This window comes from Coenobita brevimanus, chromosome 47 (genome assembly GCF_032717465.1).
Source record: "Coenobita brevimanus isolate Jiangsu-jjx chromosome 47, ASM3271746v2, whole genome shotgun sequence".
Lineage (NCBI taxonomy): Eukaryota > Metazoa > Arthropoda > Malacostraca > Decapoda > Coenobitidae > Coenobita > Coenobita brevimanus.
This window is the reverse complement of record NC_137000.1, coordinates 9,364,610-9,389,452: the sequence shown is the minus strand read 5'-3', so window position 1 is coordinate 9,389,452 and position 24,843 is coordinate 9,364,610. Positions and strand designations below refer to the sequence as shown.

Genomic DNA, 24,843 nt, shown 5'->3' with positions numbered 1-24,843 from the left:
CTTGACTCGCACAGCTGAACTCTGATTATCCAGATACAGACAAGTCCTCATTATATATTGCCCTTTTCACCTTATTTAATGCTTGTTAAGTCCATAGCAATTACAGAAATACTGCCCACCCACTGCTACTTATAAATCTGAACTGTCAGTTTCCCCAACATTAAAAAAAAAAAAAAAAAAAAAAAAAAAAAAAAAAAAGATCACTGGCACATATGGTGGACATCATACCGTTATGTCCTTATTATATGCTGGTGATGTGTTCTAAAATACTTAGATCACAACCTTTTCCATACATATGGGACTGAAAATTTAACAGAAACTGGAAAAATCACTTTTATGGGTAGCACTGGACTTACCTTTTTTCTGTAATGTATCAATATATATATACATATATATATATATATATATATATATATATATATATATATATATATATATATGAGAGAAAGAGAAAAATGCAGCATACAACAGTGACTTTCTGACTCAACTCTCAGTAACTTTTTTTTTTTTTCCCTCACAAATCCAATTTATGTCAATATTTTTAATCTGGTGTAGGTACAACATCAATTCTGCTATTTCTGAAATTTTATTCACTAAAATACTAGCAGCAAAGAGTGTAGGCCATCAAGAAAATTATTTAGAAAAATTATGGCATCTAAAGTGGGAACTTCTGACAATCAAGAATTCAAGGGATCAGAAAAGCCTCAAGAATAGTTCTATATGGATAATCGGAGTTCTGTGGTATTTAATCCCTTCAGTATGATGACACCTTCCTTTTTTTCTTTCTTTTTTTTAAGTTACTGCTATCTGATTCTGCTCAGCTTAGTAAAGACCTCTAACAGTGAAAGCTTCAGACTAGGTCCATTAACCCCCTCATACTAGTTAGTCTCTCCTATGCTGCAGAAAACAGTCTGGTAGTAGCAGGGGGGAAAAAAAGAAAAAAAAAAAAAAAAAAGAGCTGCCATCATATTGTAAGAGCTTAGTACTGTATCTTAAAAAGGAAAAAAGAAAGAAAAAAAAAAAAAGAGGTAAAGTGATGGGAATGTGTCCCTTTTAGCCTCAAATTCTATCTGCTTCATAAAGTCTTTGGTTCAACAAATCCCATATCATACATACCCTGCTTTTTTCAAATATATCACTCTCAAAAATATACAAAAATCACAGCTTGCTTTTTCCCCAGCACTGGGTCCTAACAATTAAAGAGATTGCTAGTCCTCTCGTAATAAAATAAAAGTCCTTAACATTGCAAGAGCTGTTGGTAGACTGAGGTAGGACATTATAGTCGGTTTGTTTCCACCTGACGGAACTGGTCCACTCCCACAACTTGAATGCTAATGCCTGCATTCTCATCGGCTTAGGGGGTCTTCTTAACATCTCTTCTTGAGCTATATTTTCTGCATATGGCACCTTTCCTTGCATGATAATTTTGTTCAACTACTATCTACAATATTTGCAGAAATACCTTCAATAGGAATATTAACCCTTTCACAACAATGCCAGACTTTTGTAATTTATTCTTGCTGTTGCCACAATATTTTATTCAGCCTGGGAGACATTCTTTCAAACTGGAGAGGTTAAACACAACATCCATTCAACCCTCCAAAATAAGTCTCCAGTAAATTGAACGTACTTGCCTGGTAATAGCAAAACTTAAGTATATCACTGACTTAAAGGAGTTAACAAGGCATATGCAAAAAAAAATACTGTTATGAAAGAGGAACTGGGAAGCTTTCTAGCCAATGAGAATGTAGCCTAAGCTGTAGTTGCATGAAATTTGATGAGCCTTAGTTATGAGGTAGGAATAAGTCTCCTTGGTTACAAGTCAAACTGACCCTCCAATCTGACTACACTCGGCCATCAACTGAGCTGCTGAAAAAGGGGTTATGGATCTTCGTCAGGTCAGAACAAACGCACTATAGCTGCCCTTGGGTGGCACTACTGCACACTCACATCGGTGCCACGGTGGAAGATTCACACCACATATTCCTTTGTTCTGCACCCCATACACTGGAATACAGCTAATCCTTGTTATAAGTTCCTCCTTTTTCTATGTCCTTTTTTGCTATTCAGTTCTTCTATTAACTTTTTTTCATGTCCTTTTTTTCTGTTATTAATTTCTTCCATGTCCATTTTTGCTGATAATCCCCTTACCCATTACTTATTATTATTTTTTTTAATGTTATTCTTGCATTCCCAGACAAAGGTTTTCTCAGCTCTGGATACACTTTTTGAACTGGAGGGGTTAGCAATACCCTTAATCAACCCCTTCACTACAAAAAATCAATATTAAGTTGATAAATCATCTGGTTGCAGCAGGTATTATTCATAAAAGGAATCAGGGGATCAAACCCCATGGAAATTAAAGAAAAATTTATTCATTATAGTTCCATTGCTACCCATGGTTGGATTTTTTTTTTAATATATTTTTTTAATTCAGATGTTTATGATTTAAATCGATTTTTTTTTTTTCACCTTTATGAAGACATCTTCCTGCACTAAACCTTTGCCAATGTTACGTGAAACCATATTTAGATATTAATTTTGGGAATTCTATCAAAAGAGTACCATACTGGATGTGCTACTCCTCACCCTGCCCTGGGGTGGGAATGGAGGTTCAGATGATGATGATGATGATGAGTACCATATTGGGTCTTTTTTTCCTCCCACTAGCTGCAATGCATCCATTCAGCATGATTATATATCAAAGTTCAAATAAACACACTTCATCATCATCTAATCCTGTGTTGCCCCATGAGAAGCATAGGAGCCCAGGGTTAGGCAAGTTGGTCCTGACATTTATGATGAGAGTGACCAGCCTCACTCATCCCTGAGTGGCATTACATGAGCAATAATCCCCAACCACTCCTTGGATATAAACCTACATAGTCTCAATCACCAGGAGCCATAATTTGGTTATATGGTTACCACCCAGCATAGTAAATGGTTTCCTGGTGTACAGGAAACCATTTGGTTTGTCACTCAATGTTGATTCACCCGTAGACAGAAGGAAGAAGAATGAATGAAGGAAAGAAAGACAAGAGCAAGGACGGAAAGAAGGAAGGGAGGAAAGGGCAGTCACCCGAGAGCAGCACTACATTGTGTGGATGGTGAGTACTCCCACCTACCTTGCTATATTCTGGGATGTTCCACAATATTACCAACTTCCTCAAAACAACTGGTACTATCAAACAGGGAAAGTGGCACATTAGCTTTCCAGGTAGCAATGCAGCTATAACAGGTAATATTTCTATAACTGTAAATTTTACCATAGCCAGTTATCTTAATTGCAAAAAATAGAACTAAAAAAAGGGGAAGACATAGCAAGGACTCACTGTCTTTAAATAAATAAAAACAAACCATTTCTGATTGACAATGGGTGCTTAACTGAATCCCACAATGACAAATAAATATGAAAATAAAGCTGTCGTGGTGCAGGCCTGCTGGAACCTGAGCCTCAAGGTTATATTCTAAGTGGCTCTGGAGATTTTATAACACTGCTTCCTTAGCAATTTACTCTGATTGTTACACCACATTATCCTCGTCTACATTATTGATGCAAAGTAAATCAATATTAAGATGTGAATAAGAGAGAACATAAAAGATACCAGACAAAATAAAGTGCTAAGGAATATATGCCACAATGCCTCCTCTGTCACCTAAAATACAACCATCAGACATACACAGGGTGCTGGCTGTCCTTCTCATCGCCTGCACCACCACCATTACCCCCTGGTGTGCTGTCAAAGAATCTCCTGAAGGTAAATTCAAAGAAGGCATGAACTGGCTGATTGCTGTTGTTGACCCAATCCTCTTCACTCTCATTAGGCTCACTCGGCCTCAACTTATCAGGATCAATGGGGTCAAAGTTGGATGTGTCTGTCGGGTGCTTGATTTTGGGAAGGTAAAGTGCCTGCTGCTTTCTCAGTCCACCTTCGAAGTCCAAAGATTCTAAGAAGGTGTGGTCCTTTACTTCTTGTGCCCCGTTGCGTCCCAGTCGCTGCTCTGGGTGGGTGCACAGGCTAAGGATCAGGTCCTTCGCTTCAGGGGACAGCTTAGCTTGCTTAGGAATCCGTAGTGTTGTCTCCCAATTGATTACCTGTACAGACAAGGAAAATTATTTAGTACAATACTGTACTCAAACTTAGCCACACTGATAAAGACTGTATGGTAAACTCAGCCACATTGATAATAAAAGTATAATAAACTCAGACACAATGATAAAGAATGTATGATAAATAAGTACTAAGTGTCCCTACTTTTATTCGTAGATCATTCCTACTTTTATGAATCCATGCTCTTTATTTGTACATCATTCTCACATTCATATTTTAGTGGGAAGCAGGGTCTGGGTGATGATCATGATGATGATAAGGAGGAGGAGGACAATGGAAAGCCTCTAGTACTGACATGATTAGGCTTACACACCAACCTTGAGCTGTGTCTCTGGTGGGGTATTGGCCAGGAAGGGAGGCTGGCCCACCAGCATCTCATACAATATGACTCCCACACTCCACCAGTCGCAGAGCTGTGTGTAGCCAGTGCGGGACAGGACTTCTGGGGCGATATAGTTCGGGGTGCCAACCAGGGAGTGAGCAAGGCAGCGCAGGTGTTGCCGCCGCCGCCGCCTCTCAAGGGGCTTGAGGTCATTACAGTGGCACACGATGTCGTTATCCCCACAAGGGTCGATCGAGTCCTGTCTGTTGTGGTCACCTGCATGACATTTCACGTTAGCAGCCAACTCCTCATTACCCCATTCAAGGTGCAGGGACCCTGAGGTTAGGCTATCATGGTTAAAAATGTTTAATCTCCTTACTACCATGATGTATCAGCTTAGTGTTACAGTAAACTCTTCATAAGTCGAATTATACGGGGCTCTAGGGTAGTTTGACTTGTTCTTTTCTGGCTAACTAGAAATAATTGAAATATATATATATATATATATATATATATATATTACCCCCCAATAATCACAAACTATATGTGAGTAAATGTTTATATTAACACTAAACTAATGAAGCATTTATAAAGAAATACAAATAAACAATAAAAACAATTTGGTGCATGTCATAGGCTAGGCTAGGACAGGAGGTTGCACAGATGGAGGGTGCAACAGTCACTTTTTTTTTTTTTTATAAACGTGTCCAACTCCGGGCAAGGGCTTCAGGGCCTATTCCCAAGTCCCAGTAGTCCTCCTACATCTCTACGTGTCACCATTTCGGCACTATCACCCAAAATCCATATTGAATTCAATGCTAGGGCTGTCTCATACAGGTACTGGTATTAGTGGGGGTACTTTTATGACATGTTGGCCAATCATCTGGTAGATAAGAAAAGTCTGCTTTTTAAGAAATTCAAATCCTTCAACTGTTCCCTGTCCCAGCTAAATATTCAAACCTAGGTCCATCCACCAAAAAAATAAAAAAAGAGGTCTGCCCGGGTGTCGAATCCACGACTTCAAGTGTACTGACGCAATGATCGCCTTCAGTAATGTAATCTAACATTTGGAATATAATACACTAAAATGTAGCACTCTGAATATAAGAAACTAAAATGTAATCCTTTGAATAAACAGTGAGTCACACCTCGGTCAGAGTTCGACTTACCAGAGATTCCTCCTTCTGCAGGGTCAACTTATTGAGGTTTTACTGTACTTCTAAACAATTTTATTAAACTTATGAAAAACATCTTGTACTGAATAGGATTCTACAACTAACCCCCAGTCCAAAGTCTCCACCCCCAGACTGACCATAATCATCTGGAGATAGCAAGAGCAAATTGTGAAATAAGTCACTGGACTGAACTGGTTAAGAGTATCTGTCTAACCTACTCCCTTGATAGAATTACATGATCATAAAACATTTAGAGACCTTAGAGACTTTTCAATTATTCAGAACCATCCCCATTAGACTTGTTCTTTGAACTGTAGGTATGTGACACACAATGCAAATTTCTGTCCATGGGTGACATCTTCAAAATGCTTAATAGGCTCATGACACTATGTTAACCTACACCTGGAGCATAATTTATCTACACAAGTCACCATCATCATCTAGACCTCCTTTCCCACTGTAGGGTGGGGCTAGGAGTAGCAGCTTCCAGACAGCCAAAGTTTGCCCAGTTCAATAGGCCATGCTTACATTCATGCATCATTCAAGCCCATGGAATCCTGGCTCCATCTTATAGGCCAAAAGGTTTTAACATGTACTGTAGCTTCACATATAGCTATCCGACAGAGTTAATCCAAATGCTGTCACATCATAAATGGGTGCCAAATCCCTAGTCATGCACTTCTCCGCACAAAATTCATCCAGCCCGCTTGATCTTTTGAGTACCTTTCATGAGCGATGACTGAATATTAAGCAAGCCATTTTCCTTAATTAAATTCATGTTTTTTCTGCGGGGGGGAAAAAAAAAAAAAAAAATCCTATTTGCAATTAGTCAATGTAACTATAATTAACTGTAATTCCTGCATTCGGTATATACAGTACATTAAACGACATTTCTATCAACTTTCCAGATGAGTGGCTGGCCTTCATCTTTGCATACTCAGTTTTGATAACATGACCCTGACTCTTCATGTGGATCTAGCTACTTACCTACACGCTGGTAATACTTGGAGTTGTGGGTCCAACGGAATCCGGTGCAGAGTCCAAAGTCAGTGAGTTTAATATGTCCATCACGGTCTATCAGGATGTTGTCAGGCTTAATATCTCGGTGAATGAAGCCCATCTTGTGGACACTCTCTATTGCACATACAAGCTCACCAATGTAGAATCTGAAAGTCAGATGTGAATATCATCATCATCGTCATCCAAACCTTGATGATCAAGTGAGGTAGGGCCCAGGGAGCAAGAAAAATCTGATATGTGAATAAGCAAAAGTCTGATGTAAATTTGTCTTCTGTAATACATATTCTAAACACAATTAAATGAGAAGGGTTCCTTGGAGGCAATGGAGATGATTAAATTCACATAAGATTATGGGTATCAATGGAGGTTTAATAAATATTTATGAACTTATTGCGGCTTATAAGACAGCAAAAAAGTGACAATACAGAAACATGTAACAAGGACTTTTTGGCAATAGTTGTTACTTTACAAAAACTTGTACCGAAGGTAAATATACGATCATCTGAGGTCTTACCTTGCTAATTCCTCTTCAAATATACCAAACTTGATGAGAAGTGACATGAGGTCTCCACCAGGGATATAGTCCATTACAAAGTAGAGGTTGTCTTTGTCCTGAAACAAATCGATAGCCTTCATGTTTTGGTTATTTAACATATAGCCTTCACTATAAATTAAGCATAGTTTGGACAAAATACACTTTCATTTTCAACTCCTTGATTACTTACTAAACTTATGAAAGGTCACTCATACTGATGCCATTTATGGCTATATCTCACCCCTCCAGTTCATAAAGTCTACCCTATGCTACAAAAGATCGTTAGTAGTTTGCAAGAATAAAATAAAAAAAGACATCCCGAACACAACTGGTTAAACAAACCCATTGTCCAAATCAAGGTTAAACAAATCCTTTACCCACATCAATGTTAAAGGTTTCTCCATCAACAAACCTGGAAGGAGTAGTATAGCTTGACGACCCATTCATTATCTGCCTCTGCCAGAATATCTCGCTCAGCCTTAACGTGAGCCACCTGGTTACGCTTTAGCACATCAGCTTTACGTAATGTCTTCATTGCATAAAGGCGGTGTGTGTCAATCTTGCAGACCAGTGCAACTTCACCAAATGCACCAACACCTGCAACATGATAGAGAGTTGAGAAGCACCAAAGAGATTCTCCTACAGCAGTGAAGACTTTGGATGATCTCTAACAATCACATCCAAAAATTAATTATCAATTTCATAAGGAACAGCTAACTGACATTTTTATAGCTATTTCAAGGGGTAATATACAAGAGTACAGTAGCAACCTTCAAAGTTACCACAATTAAGTAAATGATACTTACCAATTGTTTTCACCTTGCGGAAGAGATCTTTGTCCATTTTGGCTCTTTTTAACCTAATGAAGTTGGATTCTTTCTGAGACAACATCTTCCTCATTTGTGACTGGTCCTTGTCTGAGAGGCCTATCTTCTTCATTTCCTTTTCCAGCTGCATTCTCCTGTTCTCACGCTCCTCACACGACTTAATTACATTCTCTATATGCTGTTCCATGTAGAATTTGAAGGCCTGAGGAGATAAGTTCCTGACCTTGGACTCACACCGCTGTTGTTCCATTTCTGAGCTCAGCTTCTTACGCTCTGGGATAGGTGACTGGTGGGTGGTCTTTTGTTCGGTGGGTGGAGGTGGGGGCGGCACTCCCCTACACGACTGACCAGAGGAGTATCCAGACTCCAATGTGATATCACTCTGAGTTGAGGGAGAGGATGTGGCAGTGGAGAGACATGATACAGGTGATTGTGAGAGGGCATGAGTGTCATGGGAGTTAACAGAAGACACTGGGCTCTCTGAGCGTGACGCAGTAGAAGAAGTGTCGGCAATGACAGGAGAGAACTTGCGTTGTAAAGGTGGGTGTGACATACCTGGGTCATAGCAACTGTTGACAGTCTCTACACCACTAGCTGGTTGAGTGGTAATAATAGAGTCAACTGTAGCAACCTGGGTTATTGGGATATGTGCAAGTGGGGTGGAGGACAGGTCCAACTCCTGAACAGGGTTTTCCTGCATTGGGATGCTTGCTACTGGCTGGGGCAAGTACCCAGGGCTGTATCCACGAGCTGCTGCCGCTGCCATTGCCTGAATGGTGGAGTGATAACTGGGTGGGTCTGTAGTGGGAACAGAGCCACCACTACCACCACATGGGGATGCTAATGGATACCCACATGAAGTTAATCCTTGTGGAGATGTTTCTCCACTGTCTCCTACCATCATTGGAGTCATTGCTAACCCAGGAACCTCCTGAGCAGCAGCAGCTGCCGCTTGCTTCTGTTGGATGGAGGAGGCATAGGAGGGTGGTGGCGCAGAAACGGGTGGGGAGGTGGGTGCTGCTGCAGTTTGTAAGACTGGCTTCTGTACCTGCGTGCTCTTAACAGACTGCATAATTATTGGTGTTGGGGTTTTGGCTTGGCGGGCAGTCTGGCCCCCACGAGGCAGCGATACAGGAGACATGGACGCTGGGGGAGAAAGGGAGGATGGGGAAACAGGGTGTGGGGTTACAATTGGACTCTGACCCTGGAAGCCTAACTGGGGAGGGCTCCTCCGACAGTCTTGAGTTGGACTCTGTCGACTCTGCATGGTGGCATTGTAGGAGGGAGGTGGGGCAGCTAGCTTGACTGCATGCTTAAGGGCTGATCCCACTGGGTAAGGAGGGGGGCGGTCTAACTGATTGGAGTATGCTGAACCATTATTGAGAGAGAGTGCCTGCATCTGTTGCGTTAGCTGCTGCTGCACCTGTGGGTTGTTCTGCACCACTACTGGCTGCCGCCCACTGAACGACACCGGACTAGTACCCCGCTGGGGGGTTGAGCTTTGTGATACATTATTAATATTTACATAGTTGGCTTGAGATTTGTTCTTACAGGGACCAGGGGAGAGTCTGGACAGCAGAATAGGTCGTTGTCCCATGGTGGTAACTATGGTAGAGGCACAGCTGCTGGGGCATGGGTATGGAGGAGGAGGTGGAGTGGTGCCTCTTGGAGGTGTGGGAGGAGGAGCTCCACCTGCCTGACTCCTGGGTGGGGGTGGAGGAGGAGCATCAGGGTAGGATGAACTGCTATACTGTCGTGAGACTGCTGGATGGTTCATGTCCCCCACCAGTGGCTCCCCACTACCCACTGCTCTAGGACACTCAGCATATTGCCTAACAGGCATGCTGGTGGCATAATAAATTTGACCCCCAACCCCAGGGCTATCTGAGCGTGTGCTGCAGCTACTACTTTCAAGGGCAGGACTCCCTCGGTGCAAGGTCAGCTCACGGTCAAAACTGGACTTGCGGATGACCTTGGTCCCCTCCGCTTGAGGTCCTGGCTTAGGGTAGCCATTGTAGAGGCGTTGTAGGTCCTCCTCCCCAGGGCCAAGGTTGAAGGAGGCCTGGCATTGTCCACCAGGGCTGCTGGGACTCAGCCGCTCCCGGGGAATCCCACCTGCAGCATATGGTAGTAGCGATGCTCGAATCTGATGTAAAGCCTAACCAAATCAAGAATACTTTATTAGTCATGATACAAGTTAATGATAAGATACTTGTATTAAAACTTTACCAATAACAGTTCTACAGAACTATATATAACTAAGTTATACCTAACCAATATACTGGTACAGTACCGTACCTATATATGTAGCGGAGCAAATTACAGTTGTTGTTGTTGCTGCTTAACCCTGGTTCATCTGGCCAAACAGGCCCATTAACCACAGATAAGCAACTACTTACATGGGGCTATCCTACAGTAACAGAACAGTCCATGCCCCATGTAGGGAACCAGCACCTTCTTGTGGTAGACAGTGCTTCACAAGAGTCAGACCAGGGCCCTTTCCCATGGTGAGATGCAGGGAATATGGGGAGGTCAGGCTCCTGGGTATATGAAGCAGCTGCTTTGCTCCACCCTGGGTATACAGCACCACCACATACAGGCTCCTCATAAGCACCAGCAAATTACAGCAAACTCGATACACGAGCAAAGTCACAAAATAAACCACAGCCTAGACAGTCAGCTGAACACTGTAAAGTAATTTCTGTAATACTGCTTATGATTCAACATATCAAAGTATCACATTAGTACAGGGTATATGATATACTCTGCTAATGAGGCAGCTGTGTTTTGACACTAATACTATATAAAGGTACAGTCCCATGTTTTACATAGTATAATCCTTTTAAATCAAGTACTCCGTCATTTCTTTCAGCTTTTATCATTCTACTGGTCACTTCAGAACGATTCAGAAAGACAGGCATTTGCATTCTGACTGTTTCCCTTCAGTTAAAGCAACATCACACAAGCACCTTTAATTGACAAACATTTCTGGCAATAATACTTAGTTAAATTTTAAACACATTACTGATTAATATCTGTTTTTAACCTGGAGGCATGGCCAAACTGGGGAATGGTAAACATAACATATAAGAGCTGAGAAGAGACAAAACAACCAAGAAAGCTCTAAAACTACCCGCCAATTTAAGTGCCCATGAGATACCACCAACGCCATTGTATTAATGGGATCCAATGTATAATTAGTAACTATGGTAACACTGACAGCATACAATATTTTTTACCTATAAAAATATATACCGTATATAAACGAAATTGCAAGTGCTCCAGTAGCCATCTAAATGACTTGATATTAAAAGCATTCTTCATGATAAGAAGGGGACGCCATCCAAAATACGGAATCACAGGTTTTCCATATAGCTGGCAGCTGCTGTGAACTGGGAGAAACTGGCATATCAGCCATATAGGTAACAATGGAACTTAAGTGCCAGTAGTGATTTTTCTGCAATTTACTGCCCATGTGGAGAGAATGGAGAGTGAGACACTGATTAGGAGTGCTTTGTGAATGAGATGGAGAGGGGGAGGGGAAAAGGGAGACCAAGGATGAGATGAGGGTTGCAGTGGAGAGGTATGAGTGAGGGAGGTATGAGATGGAGAGAGTAGACAGATGACAGAGATAAGAATGACAAGAAGACGATTCACATTATGCCTTTGCTTCCGGCATTAGGATGTCTGATGATAGATACGGACACTGTAGACCTAACAGCCACAAATAAATACTGTAAATAAAAAAGCAAATTACAATGAAGATTTAATGTAACTGAAACTTGATTTACATTGCCACCTATGAGCCACGACATTGCCTACTTACCTCCTTGTTGTAATCGGCTCGTGTAGTCCGGCCTATTGTATTGGTGCTCATGGTAGCCGCATGAGGCATCTGCGGGGCCATCGGGCCATCAAGGTCACTTACCACCCTCTGACCATGGCCGTTTAAATTCTGAAAATTTAGAGTAAGTACCATAAATAACTGAATGAACAAATACAAAAATAAATACAGGCAGATCCCGAGATAAGATTCCCAGGCATAGCGATGGGGGTAGGGATACCACCCTACCCGCCGAACAATGGCCAAACCCCGGTATGACAATGGGTTTTGTTTTTTCTAAACCGATTTTCATTATATTTTAGACTTAAATTTTATGTTCAGATTGATTTATAAACTGTTTTTAGACTTAGATTAATGTATTTTAGTCACAGGTGACGTGAACATTGTCATTTTGGGGTACAGATTACAAAGTTTGATTTTTTCCACACTCACTTTTTATTATTTTCACATTTTATTCTTGGGTTTAGGTGAGTTATAAACTAGTTTCAGGCTTAGTTTAGCCTGTTTTAAAGCTATCTTGGGGTTTAGGTTAGCTAGAAACTTGTTTTTGGGACTCATTTGGGTGGGTTTATGTCTTGGTTGGGGACACCCAAGGCTCAAAAATGCATTCCTATACTTTACATGTTAAATCTAACCCGTGATACGATACCTCGCTGTGCAATGGGATTTTACTTAACCAATTCCATCGTTAAACTGGGGTATGCCTGTACAAAAAATGTCTAAGTAACATTTCCAGTAAAACAGAAATTCCCACTGAGCACAATGAGATTATTAATTTATTTCTACTTTACTGTCCCCTAACAATTTTACTCAGCTCTGGACAAGCTTTTTAAAATGAGAGTTTGATACAGGCTTTAATAAAAGCTTTGGAATACACAAGCCATTTCTTATACTGAATAGAATGATGCTATTAACAAAAATAAACACAAAGAAAGTCAGTCAGATCTAAGAGGATAGATGTCTTTACCATCCCAGCAGATGTGCAGCAATCCAGGCCTATGCTGATCAGAGTAGACATTAAGTAGTCATCTCCTCCTAAACAGCATTATGTATAAACCTCAACTAACCATTGAATTATAAGTCATCAAGGGGGACATCCGACCGTAACATGAGAAGCATAATATTACTGACAACATCAATTACAACATAGATACAACATGGCAATTAAAAATTGTTTATCAGACAGACCTATATGACTCAGACATCAGCATCCTGAGTTACCCTGTTTTAATCTTATATGCACCTTGGGTCTTGAATACTTCTCAGTTGGCTATCTGGTATACCGTAGTTACAAATCCAAATCAACACACACAAACAATTACTGGCATACTTACATGATATTCCCCCTTTACAAAAATTAACTATATATTTCGTTTAATGAGTTATCTTAATTTGCAACTTTCAGTTTAACAGCTCCACAACATGGATGTCTTTCATTTATTTAACTGTGTACACCCAACTATAGTCAGCTTATTTTCACCGGGCAAAGATCCTTAACTCATTTCAGCTTAGTTAATGGCCAAGAGCAGTCTGACTGGAAGGTCATTTGAACAGTAATCAAGAAAACTTTTTCTAGCTACATCATAACTAAGGCTTAGCTATAAATTTCTAACAGAGTACAATATTCAAATTGTGAAAGTAGTTCAGCTGTCAGATGAACATAAACTACTGCTTTTTTTTTTTTTTTTTTTTTTTTAAGTACTGGTAGACTGGGGAGATCTCTCATAGTTAAAGGATTGGGAACTATCTCACTGAGCTCCTTTAGTACATTTTTTTTTTCTATTACTGGACAAATAATTTTATAAAACTTTAAAAGAACACCTCTCATGGTGAAGGGATTAGTGATAAAATTGCAGAGTACCAGTACTGAAATGAATTACTATTATATTATAATTTCAGTGTTTCTCAATTGTTTCCTTAAGTGTTCGTGACTATTTGTGACATACCTAACACTAAAATGGCTCACTTGAGATATGCTGACTTGACTGCAGATAACAGTACCGGTACCAGTATCTATGATGTCCCTAAATTCTATGCAAAAAATGATCTGTATGTCTAAGTGTTGCATTATAATGATGCGTGATTCACTTGCACAGAATGTTACATCTGTATCTACAGAAAACAAATAACGTATTCCACTGAACCCAAGTTGCAATATCATTAAAGTTGCAATATCATTAAACAATTAGCTACTGTACCTTAATATGTGAAAGACTGACGAAAAGAGTGTATCTGAGTCAGCTGAGGGGGGGAGAGGGAGGGGGAGGCTGAGTATGAGATGGAGGGATGGGGTGGAGAGGTATATGAGAGAGGGGGGTGAGAGTTGGGAGCAAGGCAGTGAAATGATGGGGGACAGGGCAATGTGGAGGCGATTTGTTTGTGGCCACCCCAAACGGGATTGAGGCGCCTGGCAATAGATAGATAGATAGACCTTAATATGTAAGGCTTTATCTGATCCTCACTAAATGTAACTTCATTTACAACTAAGTATGGGTGGGATTACCTGATTTGTACGTTAAATTCTTAATACAAAACAAGTCGGGATCAACAAAAACCAAAGACTGAACTCTTACAAAATACAAGAATGACAAACTAATCCTCTATGTATAATTCTGTACCCAATCTAGGTAGAACAAATAAATAAATAATGTAATATCGCCACACTTTAAGCATAATGGAAAGGAAACCTATAAATTAATACTTGGTTCATGCTGCACACACAGTATTTGTTATCTGCATTCTTTCTCTCATCTGGCATGAGTCATCTGATACCAGGCTTAATCTGTCACTCTCAAGTATCCCAGATTACAAAATTACTTTCTTCTCTGATTAGATCAACGACACAGTACTCCAAATTCTCTGGCCATGACAAGGTTGACAAAAGCGTACTGATGCCTCTCAACTTTGACATCAATACTGTACTTAGCCCATTCAATCTCATGACTTAATTTATTCTTACTACGATTACATAAGACAATTTTATTCCACTTAAGAAGGGCCTCCAATCGGACTGAGCCTGTGCAGGTTTCCATATCCAAGGGGTGGTCCGGGTTTATTGCTCATGTATTGCCACTCATGGATGAGTGAGGGTGGTCACTCTCATCTTAAATGTCAGGACCAACTTGTCCAGCTCCAGGCTCCTACACTCATGGGACAACACAGGATTAGATGATGATGATGATGATGATGATGATGAACGACCTCTGTTTGTGGAGGTGTTGATGATACTGATGATGGATATTCAGTATAGTACTGTGTAAACAAAATTCTTCTAGTTAAAAAATTCCCACCAAGTCTGAATAACCTTAAGATGGCAAGAATAAAATGAACAATACATGAGATAGAAGTTGCTAACCTTTTGAAATGTGGACTTTCTCATGCTAAATAAAATAACCTATGGACAAAACACAAATTCATACACCAGCACTTCCTTACTTCCTTCTGGATGTTACTCAATGATACTGATAACACTTTTGCATTCAACTCCTTCACTACGAGATATCTCCTGAAGCTTACCTGTCTAGTTTTCGATAAGTAACAAGAATGATATAGAGGAAGTCACTGATTGCAGGTAAAGGGTTTTTGGTCCAATAACAGATACTGTTCTAACCCCTTCCCTATAAAAGATCCCTCAAAAGTTGCATAAAAATGTCTGGCAGCACCAAGAATAAAATACAGTATCTAAGACTCAGTATCAGAACTTTGGTTAACGGATATTCTTTTTAATCCATTCCTCATGAGGTCTCTTTATGTACTGTGTATTTCTGTATGTAAAGCAACCAATACACTGAGTGTCACAGTTTAGCTTGATTTTTAAAAATCCATAAGGGTACAATTGTAACTTTTGCTAATATTATAATGACCTTTGCTATACTGCTGTACCATACTCTTGCACATACTGATGCAGGTAGTCCTTTTCTTCAACAGTCACTATGATGATTCCCCCCCCCCCTTTTTTTTTTAGTTTTTCTTTTTCTTTTAGCCCCTCCGTCATGAACCAGAAGGTTGTTTCACTTGAAGTAGAATTCTGTACCATATATCTACACATACTAGTAAGCACTCTGAGGCTGACTGTATAACAAAGACATCTGCTGGTATATCCCAAATAATCTCCCATCAAAAAACATGTTCTGTGATGTGTAGCATGTTACAACTGTACCCATCATACTCAAATACTGTACCTACTTTCATCCTCACCCATACAATCCTTGCACCCACAGTTCCATACTCTCTTATATTCTCCTTCCACTTCTTGCTTATCATCAGACATACTCCCTCTCTTGCCCTCTCATTCTCATTAACTCCCGCACATATTCGAAAACCATACTCCCATTCAATCACCCTTTCACATTCCCATTTAGTTTCGGTCAATACACATACAGACATCCTTGCATCCTCAAGCACCTAAACAATCTCTCTCTCTTTCACTTCATCATTCACTCCTCTCATATTCCACATTCCCATCCTTTGAATGTCCGTGTGTGTGTGTGTGTGTGTGTGTGTGTGTGTGTGTGTGTAATTCACCGGGTTGGTCAAGATCACTTGATGGTCGTGATTGTCAGCTTTTACCCTCCTGGAAGGGAGCTGGAGCTCATATAGTCTGATCTAAGGGCAAGGCTGTGACCTTCACACACACACACACACACACACACACACACACACACACACACACACATCCATCCCCTTGCTCAAGGGGAACAGTAACCACCCACTTCGTCAGTGAAACTTTTCGCAACCTGAGCGAGGCGCGAACTCCCGTCCACCAGTTGGCAAGCGAGAACGTTACCACTGCACCAGCGAGCGGTGTAGTGTGTGTGTGTGTGTGTGTGTGTGTGTGTGTGTGTGTGTGTGTGTGTGTGTGTGTGTGTGTGTGTGTGTGTGTGTGTCATTAACTCTCCTCCTCTTACTGACTCCCTTACCAACCTGTCTCTTCGCCGCACTGTTGCATCTTTATCTCTTTTCTATCGCTACTTTAATGGTCACTGCTCCTCTGAACTGTCTGCTTGCATTCCTCCACCTCTACGACGGGCGCGCAGCACCCATCTGGCAGCAAACTCTCATCCCTTTTCTGTCCAACTCTCTAATGCAAGAGTTAACCGTTACTCCCAGTCTTTCATTTATGCAACAGGTAAGCTCTGGAACTGTCTCCCTCTGTCTGTATTTCCTATGATCTCCAGTCTTTCAAACGCAGTGTGTCCAGGCATCTCAAAATGATTGGATCTTGAATTTGGCTCTCTATTGTATTTTGTTTTTCTCTTGGAGGGAACTGTTACTGCAGGCTCATGGCCTTTGGTTCCTTCTTCCTCGCATAAAAAATATATATATATATATATCATCCGGACCTCCTTTCCCACCTTTGAGTAGGGTGAGGAGAAGCAATGTCCACACAGCCCAAATCTGCCCAATCTACTGGGCCACACTTCCATTCGCTCACCCTTCAAGCCCCCAGGATCCTGGCTCTATCTGATAAGCCAAAAACATTCACCATGTTCTGCAGCTTCACATAAACGTATCCGACAGAGTCAAAGGGGTGCCAAATCCCTGATCATGGGCTTCTCCTCACAATATTCATCCAGCCAGCTCAATTTTGTCAGTCCCTTAGCCTCACCGACTTTCCGAACCTCTCTTTCTCACACACTCATCCACCATATCCCTCCACCTTCTTGACCTACCTCGCCTCCTCCCTCCTTCAAATTCGCTCATAAATATATATACTGTACATATATATATATATATATATATATATATATATATATATATATATTACAATAGCAAAAACACCTTTCCCTTGTAAAAGGCAAATTAAGAAATAAAGTATACCTATAGCTACACTGAAATTGTTTATGTGCGTATTTCTTCCAGCTGAATGATTCAAGGCACTAAAATCAAAATCCATTAAAAGCATGATCATCAGAAACAAAAAGCAGATGTCAAAGGTAGGTCACATTCCGCATGTAACAGAAACATACTGACAAGTATGGCACATGGCAATGAGAAAAAAAATGATAATACAGTGACAACTATAATGTTACCCTATAACCAACAACAGAAAACCTGGTGGTCTTGTGGGATAAGCAACTCCAGATGAATACAGCCAATAAAAGTTTACAAACATACCCAGTAGTGTGATTGGGATTAACATACCGGTACCAGTAATGGCACTCAGGGGCAAGAAACTGATTAAGGTACTCTCATGTAAAATGTCTGGAGTTGGCAGCCGGGACCATACACTCTCGATGGGACGGTAGCTTGAAGATTTGATGACATACCGGTATGGATAAATGTTACCACATAATACTGCAAGCTGAGACTCATCACACACACACTGGGACGTCCAGACTGTCTGACAAAACAAGCCAGGTTGTTTACCTCTCCATAACCACAGGAAATTCCACCACTCACACACAATCAACATTCTTACCTAGAAATCACAGGAAATATGTCTACGGTGGCACCCTCTCTCTACTATTAAAGAGCTCACCACAATACCAGTATCTCTAACCAATGGATTAATATGTAGGGCACTGTCCATAAATATTAATGAACATGAATAGACTAAACTTCAAGCTCTTGTGCTGATGTTCCTTTCAACACAGTACAGTGGTCAGCTGAAGGATAGGAAAATTGCTGGAACTGTATTTGAAATAAACATCACACGCACATACCAATGCAATACCACAGTATTTTTTTTTAGTTACCCATACTAATGGCGTACCGTACTATCAAAACAGAAAAAAAAAAAAAAAAAAAAATGTCAGAGACTCATTCCTTTGCTACAGGATAAAATTTACTATCATTACACTGTACAGTTAGTGGTATAAAAACGCCGCAACATCTCTAACCATCAGATAAAGGAACAGATCCCTTCTGCATTTTGATTCAAATATGAAAATTACAGTATTGTATGGTATACAGTACAGTTCTATCATCATAAAGTACTGGTAATTTATTACAAACAGCCTAGGCTAAATGGAGTTGGGAAAACAAGCCTACTTCACTAGGGACATGAATCAGAGGAGAAAAGAAACCCAAAATCTAATCTCCTTACCTCCTGTCCTGTACAGGGTTTGGTGCTGTACATGGCTGTGAGCAACACAAGTAATGGGGATGGGGGGGGGGGAAATACAACTGTTATTTCACTATGCCAATTCACTGATGATGGATTTTTAGCCCCTACTCATTCACCTTAACGTTTACAACTTGCAAGGAATGTGTGTACCCAGTAGTAAGTCCCCCCCCCCTCATGGTCCCTAGGTATTTTACCACTTTAGCAAGTTAATTTTCACTGATACACTTCTTTCTGCTTTATTTTTATATATATATATATATATATATATATATATATATATATATATATATATATATATATATATACACACTGTAACTACTTTCTGCTTTATTTATATATATATATATATATATATATATATATATATATATATATATATATATATACACACTGTAACTATATATATGTACCAGCATATACATACATATATACCGGTATATATCATATACAGTATATACTTGTACATAAAATGATACACATACACATGCATAGAAGGGCACACATCTGCTATCATTATTGCACCAGCACTCACAAAAAACATAGCGGCTACCATACTGGAATTTACATTCCATGTTAGCAATAAACAAATGGTTTGCTTTGCATGGACTTTACTACAAATGGGACAGTATAGAGCACCAGTATAATGGAACATACAGTAGTGTACAACGTAAAATCTGTTTTAAGGAACACATTATGGTAAACAAGAGTTAGAATCATGCATTTTCAAACTGACACCTTTCAAATATATACCATACATTAGTAGCCTACTAGAGAATAGGACCATGTTTAAAACTGTTTTAATCTTATACGCCAACCTTTTCCAACTGTTCATCTGAAAACAAAATAAGTACTTACACCTTTATACAACCAATGATCAAATATCATGGAAGAAAAATGGTACAATTTAGCTGTTCAACTCTGTTAACCATACTATTAAATGTAAGAAATCTCTAAACAAAGAATGTCCATCACTTACTTTGTAACGTCTCAAGGGGCATATACTCTGAACTTAACCTTGTTACAAGTTGTAGATCATGCACCTCATCATCACATTCTTAACTCTCTTGAAAAAAAAAAATAATAATAAAAAAATAAAATAAAGTTGGATGACCATCAACCACCAGCCCAGTGAAGTGGCATACACATCCATTCACTCATCATTCAAGCCACAAAAATTCTTTCTTGCATCAAATATGCAAAACCATGTGGGCCAATACATTTTTAAGTTAAATTTGAAACGAGAAAATGTTGGAAATCAATGGATGGTACTGAGTACACTAGTACTACCATGTTAGGCTACTGGGAATTTTTTTTTTTTTTTTTTTTTGTGTGTCCTACTCTGGGCATAGGCTTCACAGCCTGCTCTCAAGGCCCAGTAGTCCTCCTAACCACCATACACCTCTACATGTCACCACTTCGGTGCTAACACCCACCGTCCATATTGAATACATGCTAGGGCTGTCTCATACAGGGCTGGTGTATTGGTATTAGCGGGGGTATTTTTACGACATGTCGGCGGGTCTTCTGGTAGATCAGTAAAGTCTGATTTTGTGAAATTCAAATCCTTAAACTGTTCCCTGCCCCAGCGGGGATTTGAACCTTGGTCCAGTAGGCATTACTGTATAGCAATTAACATTCAGGATACCTCTGATAAGAAACAGAATACTTTTTGCATAAAATAAGAAATATCAGTTTGCTAAGCACAACCTGGAATGAATATGGTGGACAATTAGCTTATGCACAGTTCAAAGCATTAGACAATGGGATAGGTGAGAAGCATGATGGATTTAGGAAGGAACAATAGACCAGTATGCTCTACCAAATACTATAGGATGTCTTTAAAGAGAAAGTTAAAAAAGGAATGCACAATCGTTTTGTTTCATTTTTGAAGGCTCCAACATGCTTTTATGTGTGGGGCTTGGTCACCTAATGGTGGCTCTCCATGCTGCTTGATCTCTGGGAACTTCCCTATTTAGTCCCTCATCCCCGAGGTCACACTCAGTGCCTGTCCTTGGTCTTCTTCAATCACTTCTCACTACCCAACCCCCAATGTTAACATTTCTCACTTTCTGCACCCCAATTATCATCCCTCATCCTCTTCACATGCCCAAACCATCTCAAACTGCCTCATCCCCAAACCATCTCAATCTGCCTCTCCTCATCACAACACCAATGCACTCCAGTCCCATCCTACCTCTCAACTCTTCCATTGTAAACTTAGCCTGGCCTCGCACTCAGGGACACACTGCAGATCTGTCAAATCACTGCCATTTCTGAACATTTGAGCCTGCGAATATCCTCTTTCTTTACTGCTCAGGTCTCACTATCATACAGCATTCCACTCCCAACACATGCTGTATACAAAGATCCCTTAGCACGGAGGGAGAGCCCTCTCAGTGTCAGGAGAGGCAACAGCTCCCCGAACTTCTTTCAACCACTCCTCACTCCAGCCCCACCTCCAGCACATAACATGTCACCCACATAACAAAACTCTTCCACACACTCAAGACTCACCAGCAAGTTCAATCCTTTCATGCTTGGCAATCTCCACACACTCTCCCCAACAAACCACACATGAAATCAAAATTATCTGGCAGTCTACCTCTAATATCACTACAACTCTTATGCACCCACTTATCACAAACACTGCACAAGATGGAATTACTTCCCATACCCATGTGGCATATTGCACATGGCCACTCCCCCTTGTCTTTGAATGGTACTGCCCCCAGCCCTAGATACCATAATATAAAATTAGAAGCAAAGAGTTGCAAAAAATATGCTACACTGGGAAGGAGTCTGGAACATTTTGACAATAAATGGTGCAGGAGCGAGGCTGGTTGATTTACTGTCTTCAAATCTTTCAGCGGGTGTAGTAGTGCATTCATGATGGAATGAAAGGTTGGTAATATATATACCAGTAAACCATACTAATATATTCAAGTGGGTGTATGAAGGCCCAGTGAGTGACATAACAGAAATGGCCTTTTTTCAAAACATATGCAGGCAGAAGAACTGTAGCTAGCATTAGTGAAAGACCCACAGACCTAGAAGAGAACTTAGAACCAGTACGAAACGATTAGTAAGACGTAGAGTGATAACAGAACTATAGGTACCGGTATTCGAGATGCAAGTGGCAACTGATTTGGAGTGACTGATGGATGAAATGGATGAAAGGGAAAAAAAATATACACTGTCAGTAACAAGCATACATAACACCTACATTCTGCCCCAGTTAACAGTAACAGAATATTTATACAGGGAGCTTGCTATAAACTGTGGCTAAATTTACATAACATACTGATTTTAGCTAATACATCAATATAAAAAATACAAATGAGCTGTACAGCACTAGTTCAGGTTACAGCACAATATGAAATATTTTGCCAAATTTCGTGTGTCAAAATGGAGTACATACTCAACTAGTTGTATTTCCATTTAGTTTATTATAGCCTGTGGTTCCACAGTGCAGAACTGTGAGCAGATACTAGAAACAAACAGCACATAATTACACTATCCAGTAATATCATCTTATTTTCCATCCATCCATCATCCAATCCTACGTTGCCCCATGAGAAGCGTAGGAGCCCAGGGCTAGGCAAGTTGGTCTTGACATTAAAGATACGAGTGACAAGCCTCACTCATCCCTGAATGGCATTACATGAGCAATAACCCCCAACCATCCCTTGGATATAAACCTTTTTTGGCTCAAACCGATTGGAGCACCTTAATTACCCACTAAACCACCAGGTGCCATAATTTGGCTATATGGTTACCACCCAGCATGGTAAATGGTTTCCTGATGAACAGGAAACCATTTGACTTGTCACTCAGTGTAGAGTCACCCAAAGCCCACCTAACAAAAGTATAATAATATCAAATATGAGAAGGACTAAGATCCAGAAATAGGACAGAGAAAGAATAAAAGTACCAATACCAACTGAGGGCCCAGCTAAACTGACCACAATCATCCACTCATCATTCAAGCTATTGAAATCTTGGCTCCAACTCAAAGGCTAAAACCTTCAAGACACACTAGCACTGCAGTACACTATTTTACTTTACTGTTGAAATGCTTTACCGATGCCTGTGGGAGAGAGATATTATAATAAAAAAATTATAATAAATTTAAAAAATGCAACTCAAGTCAACTGCATCTCCATTCACAAATAATTCATTCACCCAATTCTATCTTTTATCAGTTCTTTGGCTCCTCAACTCAGAACAATACTAATAACTCACTTTCCGATGCATTCATTTATCATACATACCCAACAAACCTGCTTAATTATTCTTAACTCCTTCCGCCTTCAGAAACCCCAGCTTTGAAAAGCTTTAGTGCCTGTATTTTTACTCCAGATTACCCAAAATAAAGGAAGATTTGCAAACAGACTCAGCAGGAATCATATGCAATTCTGAGTAGGCTATAGTAACTAGTGCACAAATATTCAGAATACAGTACCGTACAAATCTTACAAAATATAATACAATCCAACATTAACAATGTACTGTGACATATTACACCAATGCAAGTGTTCTGACTCCTGACAAAAAATACTTATTCCTTAACTGATCACCATTCATTCCATACAAAATTTCAACCCCATGCAGTAATAAGAGATAAGAAACCTGCTAATTTACTTCTTTCTTTTCAATGGTTCTTAATCAAAATACCGGTACTGTTTCTCACTAATGGCACTTATATCTCATGATCTGAAATTTAATGCCAGGATGAGAACACTTGGATTCAGAATGCAGTCTCCTTAAAATTAAAGTTTATGGTGAAGACTTCCTCTGCTTAAATCATTTACACAAATTTGTATAAAATACTGCTACCCATATGTCCTGGGGCTAAGATACGAGTAAATGCATGTGTGTGAATGAGTAAATTGGAAGTGTGTTGTCCTGTCTTGACTGCCCCCCTTTTGGGGGATGCAGCCTGGGTATATACTGTACATAGATAATCCTTGTTATACAGTATATACAATAAGTACCACTGCTACCCATATGTCCTTGTGTTATACAGTATTTAAGAAGTACCACAGATCCTGTTAAGACCTGAAACATGTAACTACTGGCTATGAGCAACTATTTACTTATCCATTTTTAGCTTCTTTATGCACAATGACATATTTAAACCATTTTTCATATCTAAGTCAAGTTTAGCCTATACAACCTGAGACCCCTTGTAGTGAAGTGGGTTGGAAAGAATATTCAATTAATACCTTCAGTATCAACCCATCCTTTATATAATAACCTTACTAACACCAGAGTATTTAATTCTGTTAAGGGAAACAACTTGTGGTGAAATGATAAAGCTTCCTTACAATACAGTTTTCTTACAAGTCTGGCTGGTTTCTAACATAACTTCCTTAGTAACTGCTCTTTAATAATACATTGCTACAAGTATTTTCTGGTATTCATATCTATGCAATACTGACAGTAACCTTAAATAACAAGCAAAAGTATGTTAATGTGCCACACAGAAATTAACTGGTAAGGAAGAGGTGCTAACAGTCACCTAAACTGATAAGAACAAAGGCCTCAGTTGAAAGCATTTATCATCCTATCTATCCATCCATCTATCTATCTATCTATGGCTGCAGTTGAATAATAAACATACAACAGGAAGTCCCTGTTAAAAATTAGGTATGAATCTTAGAACATCATATTCCATCAAACTGAAGAAAATGAGCAAATCAGTTTTAAATAAAACATTTAACTTTACAAAGAAACTTCTGTACAATTTGTCAAAAATAAGTGATTAATAACAAAGACTTATTGTACAGAGGTGAACAAAAATACTGACAACTCACCTAATGTGTTATGTTGAGATCCTAGAAAGGCAGTGAGAGGTGGAAGGAGTGGATGGTAGGGGGGAGGATGAAACAGCTCCCCTCAGTGGCACATCATTGAAGACTGGGGTGTTATTATAGACC

General features: G+C 39.8%; 1 protein-coding gene across 2 annotated transcripts; it reads right to left on the bottom strand.

Annotated features, from left to right (window-relative positions):
• Positions 1-963: 963 nt before the first annotated feature.
• LOC145399041 (uncharacterized) lies at positions 964-24,843 on the bottom strand. Of its 2 annotated transcripts, none has more exons than XM_080271773.1 (8): positions 24,721-24,843; positions 11,818-11,946; positions 7,971-10,149; positions 7,577-7,761; positions 7,144-7,259; positions 6,597-6,775; positions 4,430-4,710; positions 964-4,096 (listed from the first exon to the last, which is right to left on the bottom strand). In XM_080271773.1, the coding sequence occupies exons 2-8, from the start codon at positions 11,896-11,898 to the stop codon at positions 3,671-3,673; spliced, it is 3,447 nt and encodes a 1,148-aa protein (XP_080127899.1). In that variant the 5' UTR covers positions 11,899-11,946; positions 24,721-24,843; the 3' UTR covers positions 964-3,670. The 2 variants fall into 2 exon arrangements, with proteins under 2 accessions (XP_080127899.1, XP_080127900.1); XM_080271774.1 differs by having other exon boundaries at positions 7,144-7,241.